Source organism: Carcharodon carcharias, chromosome 8, assembly GCF_017639515.1.
Source record: "Carcharodon carcharias isolate sCarCar2 chromosome 8, sCarCar2.pri, whole genome shotgun sequence".
Taxonomy (NCBI): domain Eukaryota; kingdom Metazoa; phylum Chordata; class Chondrichthyes; order Lamniformes; family Lamnidae; genus Carcharodon; species Carcharodon carcharias.
Window position 1 is genome coordinate 152,212,911 of NC_054474.1, and position 16,070 is coordinate 152,228,980.

The 16,070-nt window shown below is 45.4% G+C and overlaps 1 protein-coding gene across 2 annotated transcripts in view; it reads right to left on the minus strand.

The window, feature by feature from the left end:
• Positions 1 to 16,070, minus strand: part of col27a1b (collagen, type XXVII, alpha 1b) — a 598,999-nt gene that overhangs the window by 60,911 nt on the left and 522,018 nt on the right. For both annotated transcript variants that reach the window (XM_041193458.1, XM_041193459.1), the window contains exons 42-45: positions 8,897 to 8,953; positions 2,946 to 2,999; positions 671 to 724; positions 352 to 405 (exon numbers count right to left, since the gene is read on the minus strand). In XM_041193458.1, the coding sequence (XP_041049392.1) occupies positions 352 to 405; positions 671 to 724; positions 2,946 to 2,999; positions 8,897 to 8,953 (219 nt within the window). The remainder of the gene's footprint in view (positions 1 to 351; positions 406 to 670; positions 725 to 2,945; positions 3,000 to 8,896; positions 8,954 to 16,070) is intronic.

Sequence of the window (16,070 nt, forward strand, 5' to 3'; positions counted from 1 at the left end):
GATATTTGGTGAAAAATTGGCGGCCAAATCGGTTAACAAGGGGGAGCAGCCTGAGAATCAGTACTAGAAAGACAAGGATGGGAATTGGAAGAATTCATTTCACACAGAAAGCTACTAGAACATGAAATGCTTTGTCACAAGTGGTTATCGAGGCACACATAAGAAGCCACTTGGAAGGGAACCGAATATATATCTTAAAAGGGTAAACGTCAAATGTATATTGGGCACGAGCAGAGAAACCAGAACAAGTGCAATATGCCAAATCCCTTCCTTCTGCCAGTTCATTTTTAGGATTCAAGTTGGCTGTAGGGAATAATAGAGCAGAAAGTTGAACACTGTACAGTTACCTACCTCTTGCCCCTTAGAGCCTTTAACACCTGGTTTACCTGGAGGTCCAGGGTTACCCTAGAAGTTCAAAACAAACAATTAAGAAATTATCTGTTAAACTATATCTAGTGTAAGTCAGCATTTTTACTCCATAAAATGTGGAATCAATTACTGTAACGCTTCCCATCCAGAAAAATTCTCCTCCCACTGCACAATCACACAAGTAATTCAACACTTGTGGTTTGCAATGAAAAATGCCGGCTTTCTAATAAAATGAAATTTTAAGCTCAGGGAGCACTTACTCCAGCTCGCGGATCTTTATGAAGTTTTAATGTCCACTTACCGGCAAACCTTGCTGGCCATGCTTCCCTCTCTCGCCGTCCAGCCCCTGCTGTCCCTGTAAGTGAACATATGCCAGTCAATGCTAACGTGCCAAATCCTACTAAGTTTATCATACTTTGGGCATTTTAAATTCAAACACCCAAGTAGCTTCATATTTGTTCATTGTGCACTGCCCACTGCTCTCATTAAATGTATAGATGACTTTTTAAAAACAAATTGATAGTAGAGCATAGTTCTCTACTGCGCAGCCTCTTGTGATAATCCCCACTGCTGTCAGTGGCTGCTGAATAAATCAGAATGTATTTTCCAATGAGGTAAAGTGCCAGCTGTGATTGGTCCACGATGCCTGCCCCATTTGTGGAGGTCTCAATTCAGCTATGACTTGAATAATTCCCGGGATGAAGAAGTGTAGCTGTGAGGATAGATTGGAGAGGTTGGGACTGTTTTCCTTGGAGAAAAGAAGACTGAGAGGAGACTTGATAGAGGTATTCAGGATCCTGAGGGGTATGGACAGGGTAAATAGTGAGAGAGCGCAAAAAGAACTAGAGGGCAAAAAAAATTGGCAAAAGGAGTAAATGTGACGCGAGGAAAAATGTTTTCACCCAAAGGGTGGCTGGAACAAACTTCCCGAGAGGGTGGTGGAGGCAGGTTTGATCGAGGTATTCAAAAGGGAATTGGATTGCTACCTGAAAAGAGAGAATGCACAAGGTTACGGGGATAAGGCAAGGGAGTAGGACTAGGTGGAATGCACTTTCAGAGAGCCAGTGCACATTCGACGGGCCAAATGACCTCCTTCTGCACGGTGAAGATACTATGGTACTGAGGTCCCTAAGTTTGCTATCTCATAGTTCCTACAAGTACCCAATCCTTACACATATATGCATGCACCATCAATAAACTGCTTTCGGAGAAGATTACAGGTTTAGGGAGGGGTGAGCCGTGGGGGGGCTTTGAAAACAAGGATGAGGATTTTAAAATTGAGGGATTGCCTCTCCAGGAGCCAGTGTAGGTCGTCGAGCACAGAGGTGATGGGTGGATGGGGGTTGGTGCCAGTGAGGATATGGGCAGTTGAGTTTCAGACAAACTCAAGTTTTCAGAAGGCGCAGGGTGGGAGGTCAGCCAGGGGAGCATTGGAATAGTCAAGTCTAGAGGTAACAAAGGAATGGATAAAGGCTTCAGCAGCAGATGAGCTGAGGCTGGGGAACAGTTGTCTGGAGTTTGCGGCTGTGAATTTTGAGAATGAATTGGAACTGGACACTTGAAGGAAAACAGGAGGGGAAATATTTAAACAGTTGCACACATGAAGGCTGCAGATGTATCTGCGGACATTCCACACCGAGAGAATAATTGTCACTTCAACCATCTAAAAGGCCGCCTGAGACATGTACAGTCATTTTATTGGTATTTTGTCTGTTTACCTTGTGTCTTGTGGGCCAATCACAATTCATTGCCAGTTTTCCCAATCATCAAATGGTTCAGTTCATGTGACTGCATTAGTTTATTTTTCCATTTAACAGATCAATCAGTCTCTAAACAAGAGGCCAGTTTAGGGTCAAATTACATCAAACAACAGGACTTAGCTGTGGCGGCTTAAATCAATTTAATGCAGGACTCTTACTGCGGACTGAGAGGAGTATCATCCAGTCAGTGTGGCTGATTCACAGTTCCCTGAGTTAATTGGACAGTAGGCTTACACATTCCACCACCTAGCCTTCAGTTCCTTCGTAGGTTTCTCTCCCATTTTAGTCACTCCACTATGGGCAGCCATGTCATTAGTTACCAAAGCCCTAAGCTCTGGAATTCCATCTCTGCCCCTCTCCCTCGCTCTCCTCCTTTGAGACAGTCCTCAAATCCTATCTCCTCGGTGACACATTGTGTTTGATAATCACCGCTGTGAAGCAGCTTGGGATATTTTACTACATTAAAAGGTGCTTTATAAATACAAGTTGTTGTTGTTAGCTCTTCGACTTTGCTGGCAGCGTTTTCACAACCAAATGCTTCAAATACAATGCATCCATCAACATGCTGAGCCCCTTATAAGTGAAGGTACTGATTGTGACCAACTGCTTTTGCCCTATCATTCACGAATGGGATTTGCTACTCAGTAGTTCGGGAGCTCGGAGACAAACTCTGCAAAACTCTATAAAAGCTTCACGGGTTATTTAAGTCATGGAAAGCTGAGCCTTATTGCAGCTGCAACCAGCTGCAGGCATGGGATGGCCACTTGAACGGTAGGGTGGGGCAGGAGATGCTGAGAGAAATGGTAAATAACCTACAATATAACCAGGGTCTCCAGATTCGCCTCTGTCTCCTCGATCCCCAACAGGGCCCTGCGAAAACAACACACCAGCACTTTAATTACGTAGGTTTTCTTCCTCCTCTTTCAGTATGTCAAGTGTCCGCTGTCAATATTCCTGGGAGTTTAAAAGTGCGCGGGGTGATCTATTTGAAACATAGGGGCTTGACCTGGTAGACGCTGAGAAAATGTTTCCCCCCCACCTGGGGGAATCTAGAACACGGGGGTCACAGTCTCAGGGTAAGAGGTCAGCAATTTAGGACTGAGGTAAAGAGAAATTTCTTCACTCCGAAGGTTGACAACATTTGAAATTTGCTACCCCAGAGAGCTGGGGATGTTCAGTCCTTTATAGATTCAAGACGGAGTTCAATAGATTTTTGGGCACGAGGGGATTAAGGGATATGGGGATAGTACTGGAGGGGGGAGTCGAGGCAGAAGATCCAGCTTGAATGGTGAAGCAGGCTTAAAGGGTCAAATTGCCTATCCCTGCTCCTATATCTTGTGTCCGAATATCTGTACTGGTACAAGATTTTTTGGTTTAACTTTACTCTTGCTGGAGTGTCAGTTCTGGATCAGTCAGCAGCACCCCTTGTCTCTGAGTCAGAAGGTTCTGGGTTCAAGTCGCACTCCAGGATTTAAGCACAAAAATCTAGGCTGACACTCCAGTGCAGTACTGAGGGAGTGCTGCACTGTCTTTTGGATGAGACATTAAACTGAGGAAGAGGAGCCAGGAAGTTCTCCCCTGTTCCCTGGCCGATATTTATCCCTCAATCAATATCACAGAAACAGGTTATCTGGCCATTATCACGTTGCTGTTTTGTGGGAGCTTGCTGTGCACATATTGGCTGCTGCGTTTCTGACATCACAACTGTGACCACAATTCAAAAGTACTTCATTGGCTATAAAATTGCTTTGTGACATCTGGTGGGTCGTGAGAAGCGCTATATAAATGCAAGTTTTTTTTGCTGTTTGTTGGATCTTGCTGCGTGCAAATCGGCTGATGTGTTTTCTGTATTACGACAGTGATTGTCCTTCATTGGCTGTAAAGCACTTTGAGCTCAGTGATCGTGAAAGGAGCTACATAAATGCAAGTCCTCCTTTCTCTCTGTAAAATGAAACTTCACGATTTTATGTCCCACTTCTTATGATGGCTTTGCTTTTTATAACTAGCAATTTGCAGAAATTATGGTAGATGCTTCTTCCACTAACTGAGGCTGTGTTCCAAAGCGGTTTTACCTTTGTACATAGATGACTGTCAAGGCTAGTGCAAGATGGCAAGAGTTAAGTAAATTATTTATAGTTTGAAATTAATGAGGACCTTGGCTGGAAGTCATCTAAAGAGCATCTGTTGAGAGTTGGATGCGCGCTAGCCCTGAGCGCTCTGGTAACAATTTAGCGATTGGAAACTGAATCGTCTTTGTGATTCACTGCAGAAGTTGTCGTCATACTGAAGGCAACTCGGATTAGGTTACATCTACTCAGTGAATGCAGATCAGATTTAGGGCATGACTTTGCACTGGGGATATGACCGTACAGAAGCTAGCAGAAGAGCCTATATTCTTCTCAATGCTCATGGAGACAATACCCCATTTACTTTAGGTCAACTTTGTAATTTCAGTTTCCAAGACTCCATCATATAACCGTACATGCATCTATCGGATGCTACACCACGAGAGTTAAGCTACCCTGTATTTAGTTTGCAGTTGGCTGAGAAAGATATTGCACTGTGTTCCTTCAGTGCACTCCCACTCTAAGGCCAACAGGGGTATAGAGGAAGACTTGTGCCCAGCCAACAGAATGCCAAATAAGTGCTAGCCTACCATTGTGATCCAGCTCCCTCTGCTGGATACATATGCAGCTGCACAATACGCTCTCAAAACACTGGTCAGGAAATCCCTGTGTCTTAATTGCTCCACTGGTCTAATTCCTCTAGAGCAGAACCCTGCCTGCCCTTGGCCTCATGCCATGATCCCACCCTCAATCCTGGGGTTGTTGGGATGTTTAGCTCAGGCATCTGCCATGGCGTACCCTTCAGTGCCCTTCCAAGGTGACAGGAATTTCAGATGAAGGCAAAATACTGCTGGAAATCTGAAACAAAAACGAGAAACGCTAGAAAAACTCAGCAGGTCTGACAGCATCTGTGGAGTGAAAGACAGAGTTAACGTTTCGAGTCCGTATGACTCTTCTTCAGAGCTAAAGGGAAGTAGAAATGTGGTGAAATATATACTGTTTATATATCAACTGTTCCACCCCCCCCCTTAAAACGGATTATATTTCACCGCATTTCTACTTCCCTTTAGCTCTGAAGAGTCATACGGACTCGAAACGTTAACTTTGTCTTTCTCGCCACAGATGCTGTCAGACCTGCTGACATTTTCCAGCAATTTTTGTTTTGGAGTTTCAGATGAATGTATTCATTATTCTTAAACTCTGGAGGAAGTGTAAGGCCCAGGAGGACAAAGGCAGTAGTCCTGTCTATCTGGGTCATAAACTGTTGCCTTAGCTTCTGGGGAGGAGGTGCATCTTGATGAGGCAGGGACTCCTAGGCCATGAGTCGCCAAGATCCCCTATCCCTCATACGCCTGGTGTTCAAATGGTGGAAGTGGGGTTCACCTTGGGGTTCCAGAGTAGAGAAGCACCTGGTTCCCCAAAGGTTTGTGCTATTCCGCCATTCCCTTACAGCGAGGCTGCTTGAAGCCAGAACGGGAGGTTTCTACGAGGGGACAGGGAGCTAGGCTGATACTGTTCGGATATCCCAGGAACCTGCCAGAGGTGGGCACCCAAATGTGTGCACAGATGGTGCAGGTGTCCGCCGGACAAAGGCAAATCAGGTGCCTTCTCTATGAACTTGCACACTCCCCCGGGGGTAGGGGGGACTGTCAGCAGTGAGCCGGTGGTGTGTTTCTGGTATGTGCCAGAATCCCTGGCACAACCATTTGCGAAGCCTTTGTAATCGCTACAGACCGGAAAGGTCATTTGGCTAATCTTAGCTCATCTATTCAGGAAGAAAAAATTAAGCTACAATATCACCACCCCTGCCCATCAGAATATCCTGAACTCCTGTTCGATGAACTTTGAAGTTTTTGCATCACTTACTCTTCACAGCACTCCATCCCAAGTGATGAGTATTCTTTACTGAAATTCTTCTTTGATATCAGCTCCAAATTATTCCCTCAGCAGCTTGAACTTGTGGCACACTGTCCGACTAACACCATATAATTAAAGTTTGATTAACTTTGTTGAGCCATTTGGTATGTTATGAATTAAAAAAGGATCCCCTGCCCCAACCTGTTGTCAAAGTCCAGGTGCCTCAGTCTCTCTGGCTTTCGCTCATGAGTCAGTTGTCTCACACAGTTACTTAGCCTCATCCCTTTTCACTGTGTCGGCAGAATCATGAGTCCCTTCATCAGGGTCATCGACTTGAAACATTGGGCGAGGCATTAAATTCTGCCCTAAGGTGGCGTTGGTGACGGAGGGGCATTTAACTGAGTGGGAAGGTGGCAGCTGGGGGCCTCACTGCCTTCTTTACTCTACCCCGATTAAGTCAGGCCTTCCTGCCCAGCTGCCAATTGAGGCCTTTAAGTGGGCAATTTATGCCCATGTAAGGGCCTCATCTCACCACCGTGAGAAGCCCAAAGAGCAAACCTGTTGGGGTTGCTTACAGGCTTCTGGGGGTGGCGAGGTCTCTTGTTCAAAGGCACTCTATCTGATCAAAGGACCCGATATCAGGGAGGGGAAAGCTTGTGGAGAGCCACCCCCCTGTCCTTGCTGCTGACTCCCATCTCCAACCCCACAATCTCATCCTGCCATCACTCACCTGTGGCCTGGGTCCCTTGGTGATCCTGTGTCACAGGTGGGTTGCATTACTGGTAGCAGCCACCGTATTCCCAGTGGCGCTCTCAAGCAATTCACAGCTGACAGCCTCTGATTGGCCGGCAAGTTGTGAAGGAATAAGGGGTCAAATAAGTTGGAATCATTATGGGAATATTAGATCAAAGGTTACTTTGGGTAAACTCACAGTTACTTGACTAGGCAAAGTTGACCAATATGACTGTTACCTAAGGTCTAGTTTTCTGGGATAAGTTCAAAATAACATTTCTTAGAAGTTGAATGGTCCTATTATCAAATAGGGGATATTAGGTAAGGCTGATCTTTTATCGAACAAGTGAACGTCGTCTACCATTAACCATTAATGATACAACTCCAAAATTTATTATAAATATCTGAACCCAAACTCAAATAATTTCAGGTTTGTATGGGTGTTTAGATTGGCTTCATGTCCTTCTGAATCTAACGAGCTTCAGACACTCAGGAATTAAGATAGTTTTACTTTAATATTTGATGGACATCCTTACGTTTCTTCTTTTAGAAGTACTGGATTTGTAACATTTTGAAGCTTAAATTTTGGAGAGAAATAAGAGCCAGCAACTTTTTTCTTTTTGGAATTTATCTGTTCGCAATTTATGCTTTACATATATAAAATTGCAGGCTTTCTTTCACAATAAATTTGTGCGTACTTAAAACTTAAATTGTCTCATTTAGTCAGAGTCATGAACCTGATTCCTGGCGGGAGAATATTTACGAAGGAGTTTCATATGATTTCCGGGAAAATTACAACCTAGCTAAAAGCTAGGCTGTCAGGGACAAGGTTCTAATCTTAAACAAAAACAGAAACAGAAATACCTGGAAAAACTCAGCAGGTTCTAATCTTGGCTGGTTTCCGCTCCTTTGCCTGAGGTTTGAGTTAGACTCAGGAAACCCAGTTATGTGTTTTTGAGCAGAATTTTGCCCTTGTGGGGCAGGCTCGGCAGAGGCGTTGTGGGGTGGGGGGACCGACTGTGATCGGGGCAGACCGCTGTTTCCACGCTGGTGGGCCGATCAAGTTCCGCCCAGCGTGAAATGCGTGCTGCAGTGCTCAGCGCGGCCTGTAAGGGGGGGGGTGTTGGTAAAGAGGGCAAGCGTGGTGAGCGGGGAACTTCACGCGGGTACGCGCTGGGAAAGCTCCCCGAGGCACAGAGCTGCCTCAGGGGGATGAAGAGTTCTGAAAAACAGAAATAAAGAATTGTTAAATGTTAAAAAAAACACCCGTGGATGAGGTTTCCTAAAAAGGTGCAAAGGCCGCTTGGCCTTATCGCCTGGCCGTCAACTGCAAGGTTGGACGGGTGGCGAAAAATGTAAGTTAATGAATGCCTTAACAGGCCTTTTAATTGTTGGCGGGCGCGCTGCTGACTCTGACCCACGCCCGCCTACCGAAATATCGCATGTCATTTCACGCTCGGTCAGGTCGGTCTCGCGCCTGCCCACCAAGCTAAAAATTCTCCTCCAGGTAGCAATCTAAGATTATAATACGCCACAAGCTCTCAGGGGAGGGTGCCGGGATTTCCGGCCCCTGGATCCTTGATTCCAAGGGTCAAGTACCCGGCGGGCACCTAATTCGGCGGGCCTTCCCGAAAGGGAAGTGTGTGTGGGCACTCACCAGCTCTTCAGTCACCTCCATTAAATGCCGCCCATTAACTCTGTCTGTCTCTCTCTCTCTCTCTCCACAGATGCTGCCTGACCTGCTAAGTATTTCCAGCATTTTCTATTCTTATTTCAGATTTCCAGCATCCGCAATATTTCGCTGATGTAGGAAAATTTGCAGGAAGACATGCACGGGGACAGTGGGATGGATGGGCGGATAGGTAGTAGATTCAGTTCAATACAGAGTGGTATAAAGTAACACATCTCGGAAATAAGACTAAAAATTTTAAAGGAATTAATGGAATATTTGAGCCTGGTGTCTATTAAAGAAGATAGCAAAGTAGATTAGGCCATTAAAAAACAATGTTCAGCATTTTTTCGAGAGCCATTAAATATAAAATTAAAGGAGAATGTTGAACAGGTTTAATTAATTATGTTTAACAAGGGTTTTTCTTAAAAAAAGACACTTACCCTGTCTCCGGCTGGGCCGGGAGGTCCTTCCACCTTCCCATCATCCCCTTGTTCACCCTGGGACACAAGAGTAATTTGATTAGTAACATCCTCAATGTACCATGGGAACCAGGGCCTACAGAATGGCTTAGCCAGGAAAGCCCTGGTAGCGTCAACGATTCCACTAATGTAAAAATAAAAAAGAAAGACATGCATTCATGTAGCACCTTACTTGGCATCTCAAAGCACTTTACAGCCAATGCAGTACTCTTGAATTGTAGTCACTATTGTAATGTAGGAAGCCAACTGGCAGCAGCCAATTTGCGCACAGCAAGCTCCCACAAACAGTGATGACCAGATAATCTGTTTTTGTGAAATTGATTGAGGAGTAAATATTGACCAGGACATTGGGGAGAACTTCCACCACCAACCCCCCCCATCTCCTTCAAAATAGTGCCATGGGATCATTTACATAACCCTGTGGGGGCAGCTTAATTTCTGATCCAAAAGACAGCACATCCAACAATGCAGCACTCCCTCAGTACTGTGGAGTGTCAGCCTCGATTCCTGTTTCTGGCATAGGATTTGAAACCCAGCCTGTTCTTAATCAGAGGCCAGAGTGCTACCAACTGATCCAAGATTAACACTTTATGTGAACAAAATAAAAGAAAGTGAAACCGGAAGTCCAATTAAGTGGTACAGGTTTACTGATAACTGAACCTAGTAATCACTCTGAGTTGGCAGGTCGGTGCTATAACGTAGCCAGATTTTCTGAATAACACTGCTTATTGCCAATGCAGTTAATAAGATTGATCAGAGGATCTGGGGCAGGATTTTCCTCTGTTGGGTGGACGCGGTGGTCGGCCGCCTGCGATCGGGCCCCGACCACGGTTTCACGCCGGCTGGCCAATTAACGGCTACCCGGTGTGAAAAGTGCGCCGAGGAGCTCAGCGCTGCCGGGGTGGGGGGTGGTGCGGGAGGAGGGCGAGTGCTAAAGTCTGCGCGAGGGGAGCGCGCACTGAAAGCTTCCTGAAGGCACAAAGCTGCCTCAGGAAGCTGAAGAATTTTACAATCAAATATTAAGATTTTAAAAATGTGAGGGAAACGTGCCCACATGTGACTCAGTCACATGAACAGGGACTTGTTAAGAGTGTTTAAAAATGTTTCTTTTTCTCATTACTGTTGGAAACCTCATCTCGCCCGTGGATGAGGCTGCCTAAAAAAAATCCAAACGCCACTTGGCCGATTTGCCTGCCCGACAACCATAACTGTAAGCTGAATTAATTGATTAATGGGCTTATTAGCCCTCTTAATTGTAAATATTGCGTGAGTGCACGATGACCTTGGTGCCCTTGCCCGATGTCATCTCGCACTATGTTACACCTGATCAGCCCAGGCGCACACGTGCCTGACGCACGTTAAAAATCCTGCCCCTAGACTTGAGATCGTCGGTCAGAATTACAATTCCCAAGGAAATATTTCACTAATTTCCATCAAGGTTTATTTATGGCTGCATTGCAAAATGTCACAAATTCCACACAAACAATTTTTAAATGGACGCAGCAGGCTGAAATATTCCTGTTCCTGGAGTAAAAACCAGTCTGGCCACTAGATAGAGTCAACAAAAACTGAGAGATCAGAATAAGAGATAACATTACTGAGTACTTAGACAGGTGTGAGCTACTTAAGGATGAATTTGTGAATTTGTTAAAGACAGGTCATGCTCAAATGAATTCTCTGAAGAGATCACCGAGCAGACAGGCAAAGGGAATACAGAAAATAACCTGGACTTTCAAAAAGCGTTTGAAAAAAATGCCATATAAGAGAACTGTGAAGATGAAAGAAATTGGGACGAAAGGTAAAGTAGAGATATGGATAGAGCCTGAAAAGTTCAACCCCAGGACTTCAGATGCTGTAGTGCAGCACTGTAGGAGTGCTGCACACACACTGCCCTTGCAGCATCACAGCTTAGAGAGGACATGGCTCCTGACTCCCCAAAGCCTGTCCGCCATCTACAAGGCACAAATCAGGAGTGTGATGGAATACTCCCCACTTGCCTGGATAAGTGCAGCTCCCACAACACTCAAGAAGCTCGACACCATCCAGGACAAAGCATCCCGCTTGATTGGCACCCCATCCACCAACATTCACTCCCTCCACCACCGACGCACAGCGGCAGCAGTGTGTACCATCTACAAGATGCACTGCAGGAACTCGCCAAGCCTCCTTAGACATGTGGGGGAGTGGTGGGGTGGGGGGCCGCACACACACAGCTTTTTGGGTGAAAACTGATTCGGATGAAAACTGTTGAACAAGCTTAAAAGATTGTACAGACTCAGGCTTAATGTAGTTATGTATGTTGTTGTATTTCATTAAGGCAGGCAGCAACTCACCATAGCTCCTTCAACAGCACCTTCTTAACCTCCACCACCTAGAAGGACAAGGGCAGTAGATACATGGGAACACCACCACCTGCAAGTTCCCCTCCAAGTCACTCACCATCCTATCTTGGAACTAGATCGCCATTCCTTCACTGTCGCTGGGTCAAAATCCTGGAACTCCCTTCCTAACAGCACTGTGGATGTACTTACACCACACGGACTGCAGCGGTTCAAGGCGGCAGCTCACCACTACCTTCTCAAGGGCAATTAGGGATGGGCAATAAATGCTGGCCCAGCCAGCAACGCCCATAACTCATGAATGAAAAAACAAAATCAATTTGCAGGGCTGGGGAATGGGGCTAATTGGATAGCCCTTTCAAAGAGCTGACCCAGACATGAATGGCCTCCTTCTGTGCTGTATCATTCTATGATCCTATTCAGCCATTTAAAAAAAAAATGATGACAAATGGGGTCTCAGGATTTTAGTGAAAAGACAGCTCTGGTTCTTGTGAGTCAGAACACCAGACATTATGAAACAATTTTCTTTCCTAATCTCCCAGTGAAATGAGATATTTCGCTCTGGGTTGTGTGCAGACAGCAAGTTAATTTTGACTGTCAAGATTTGGCAGCTGCTCCCACCTTCAGGATTGTTAGAGAATCATGGGCACTTTGTTTTCCTGTGGGTTGAATCCAGCTGGAACGGAGTCTGTTTTTAATCGTAGATAGTGGGGAGGTGAGTCAGCAATGAACCACAGGGCTGAGTTCTTTTTTGCTACGTCTGGAGAACTCATTCAGTTTTAGAGCAAGAAAACTCCAAACATCAGAACAATTGGAAAATGGGAGTAATTTTACCTAAAGCTAGTTTAAAAGATAGATCCTTTCCATTTCCTTTCGATGAACTCACTAACGTTTTTTTTTACGTACAATTGCTATATTTGGTAACTCTCAGCTGGTTGCTCCTGTCTCCTCATTCTATTATTGAATTTTATTAAAAGTATCTACAAAATGAATGTTATTTGAAGCCAAAAACAAATCATTGCTTGCAAGTGTGACAACGGTGTTTTATCATCTACTTCTGAAATATGATCCAGTTTCCTGGAAGAGGAATGAACAAGCCCATGTCATGGCCTCTGAACTTGCACTGCAGGAATGCACCAATGCTCCTCAGACAGCACCTTTCAAACCCATGACCATTACCATCTAGAAGGACAAGGGCAGCAAACACATGGGAACACCACCACTTAGGAAGTTCCCCTCCAAGCCACTCACCATCCTGACTTGGAAATATATCGCCGTACCTTCACTGTTGCTGGGTCAAAATCCTGGAGCTCCCTTCCTAACAGCACTGTGGGTGGACCTACACCACATGGACTGCAGCGGCTCAAGAAGGCAGCTCACTGCCACCTTCTCAAGGGCAGTTAGGGATGGGCAATAAATGCTGGCCCAACCAGCAAAGCCCACATCCTGTGAATGAATTTTTAAAAATTACTGCCAATGTGTTAATGGCAATATTGGTCTGTTTAAATTAAATGCTTCTGTTAAAATTTTCAAAAGGTGTTTCGTACAAATTGATTGTAGCTCAGGACAAAAACTATGCTGATTGGGGTTGGCTCCTAGAATATTAAGAGGAGATTTGATGGAGGTGTTGAAACTCATGTAGGATTTAGATAAGGTAGAAAAACTGCTCCCAATAGCTGATGTAACAAGGAGTGGGAACACAGAGTTAAGGTTCTGGACAAAAAGGTTGGGGGGGGGGGGGTGGGGGGGATGTAAGGAAGAACTTTTATTACACAGCAAGTGGTAATGACCTGGAACCCGCCACCCATGAGGGTGGTGGAAGTGGAGATGATGAATGATTTCAAAAGGAAATTGGATGGGCACTTGAGGGAAGTAAACTTGCAGGGATATGGGAATAGGGAGAGGGGACTGATTGGATGATCGCCAGGGAGCTGGCATGGACTCAATGGGCCGAATGGCCTCCTTCTGTGCCATAATTACTCTATGACTTCAGACTGAGTAAATAAAGAGGAGCTCTTTTCAGTGGTTGAAGGGTTGATACCAGCGGACACAGATTTACGGTAATTGGCAGAAGAACCAGAGGTGACATGAGGAAAAACCTTTTTATCTAATAAGTGGTTGGGATTTGGAACACACTGTTTGATAAGGTGGTGGATACAGATTTAATAGTAGCTTTCAAAAGGGAATTGGATAAATACTTGAAGGAGAGAAAAACTGCAGGGATATGGGGATAAAGCTGGGGATTGGGACTAATTGGATTAAAAACAAAAAAACTGCGGATGCTGGAAATCCAAAACAAAAACAGAATTACCTGGAAAAACTCAGCAGGTCTGGCAGCATCGGCGGAGAAGAAAAGAGTTGACGTTTCGAGTCCTCATGACCCTTCGACAGAACTTGCGTTCGAGTCCAAGAAAGAGTTGAAATATAAGCTGGTTTAAGGTGTGTGTGTGGGGGGCGGAGAGATAGAGAGACAAAGAGGTGGAGGGGGGGGAGTTGGGGGGGTGTGGTTGTAGGGACAAACAAGCAGTGATAGAAGCAGATCATCAAAAGATGTCAATGACAATAGTACAATAGAACACATAGGTGTTAAAATTAAAGTTGGTGATATTATCTAAACGAATGTGCTAATTAAGAATGGATGGTAGGGCACTCAAGGTATAGCTCTAGTGGGTTTTTTTTAATATAATGGAAATAGGTGAAATAGGTGGGAAAAGGAAAATCTTTATAATTTATTGGAATAAAAAAAAGGGGAAGGGGGAAACAGAAAAGGGGTGGGGATGGGGGAGGGAGCTTACGACCTAAAGTTGTTGAATTCAATATTCAGTCCAGAAGGCTGTAAAGTCCCTAGTCGGAATTGGATTGTTGTTTGAAAGAGCCAGCTTAGACTTGATGGGCAGAATGGTCTCTGTGTTGTACTATTCTATGATTCTACGCTTAAGATTAAATTGATCACAGCAAAATTATTAGAAGAGAAATTCTAATTTTAAGATTCAATACAATTCTATGACAGCAACTGGTCCCTAAAACTTAGAAGGTTTCCTACACTTATAGACCCGTGAGGCAGGCAAAGCACATGCTTATATCTGTTTTCTGTAGCTTGTTTTATCTGGAACAGGTTGCTAGCCTGAAGCCAATGGCTATAGCTTGATGGGCACTGCTCCACATCAAGCATGGCTGACAAGGAGTCTCTCTTCTGGCTCTTACCACCTGCTATCAAGTGTGCTGGAAAGATTTGCAGGTGAATAGTCAACATTATGAAAACACCTTCTGTAGCCATCAAGTCCTGGAGTAGGACTTGAACCCAGAGCTTCTGGCTTAGAGGCAGGGCACTCCCCACTGCGCCACAAGAACTCCAGGTCTCTAACTGACCATAATGAAACATAACCAGCCATGTAGTCTCCAGTCCGTCAGTCTTCTAAGAGGGCAAGTCGATAGATGACATTGTAAAATCAAATCCCCTCCCCCCAATTGTTGTTGACATCTTTTGATGATCTGCTTCTAACACTGCTTGTTTGTCCCTACAACCACACCCCCCCCTCCACTTCTCTCTCTCTCTCCGCCCCCCCCACACACCTTAAACCAGCTTATATTTCAACTCTTTCTTGGACTCGAACTCAAGTTCTGTCGAAGGGTCATGAGGACTCGAAATGTCAACTCTTTTCTTCTCCGCCGATGCTGCCAGACCTGCTGAGTTTTTCCAGGTAATTCTGTTTTTGTTTTGGATTTCCAGCATCCGCAGTTTTTTTGTTTTTACCCCTCCCCCCAAACTGGTGCTGGCTTCGAGGACAAAATGGTGCAAATGGTAAGAAAATGACATAAAAGTCAAATGGTAAAAACCAAAGACAGAAGCAGCTTCACAAGTAAGAATTTGGGAGTAAGGAACATATTGATCAAAACTGCATGTCACAGTTCGAGTCAAAGGGCAGAATCATCCCTGAATTGCACTAAGCATGAGAAACGAGGTTTTACCCATCAGCAGCTGCAATGGTGGGTTTTTGTGCTGTATCGTCCGCTTCCTGGCACATCCTGCCTTAGTAATAATGTATTCACCAGGAAACACACCAGATCGCTGGCAGGCGGGCTCGGATTTTCCTGCCGTGCTGGAGCCTCAGTGCTTCCTCACTCCAGCAGAGCACAGCTTACAGACCAGGGCTGCAGCAGGTGACAGGTGGCACCAAAAGCAAAGGTGACAGCAGCATCTAAATTTAGTGAAGCCTCTCTGAGGCGACAGTGGAAGGCCGCCGCAATGTCTTCTATCCCCGCTCTGGCCGCAGGAGGTCCATCAGAGTCACCAATCCGGCCTGGGAGGTGGTGGCAGTGGCAGTCAGCGCCACCGGAGCACAGAGGAAGAAGGGGATGAATGATCTCATCCGTTCCACCAGGTTAAGTCAACCACCTCATCGTCCTCAACTCTCACACTCCCAAACCCATCCACAGGGATCTCACACCTCAAGGGGCAACACCACTAACCCTCACACACACCCTCACATCTTTAGGCTCGTGTCCGCTCGAGCTCACTTCCTCATCCTGTCCATGGCTCCGTTCACCACACAAACATTCTACACAGTGTCCTGCTCACACTCTCTCCGTCTGTTTTCATGCAGGAGTAGCCTGCTCGCATCAGTAGGAAGAGTTCCCAGGCCAGGGGTGGAGTGACCTACATTAGGCTCCTCACTCACTTTGAGGAGCGTGCCATCACACTGACTGGTGAGGACGTGGACTGCGCTTGCAGTGAAGGTGAGTCGGTGGCGAACAGTCCTCATGAGGATCCTGCACCACATCATCCCTCCCTCAAT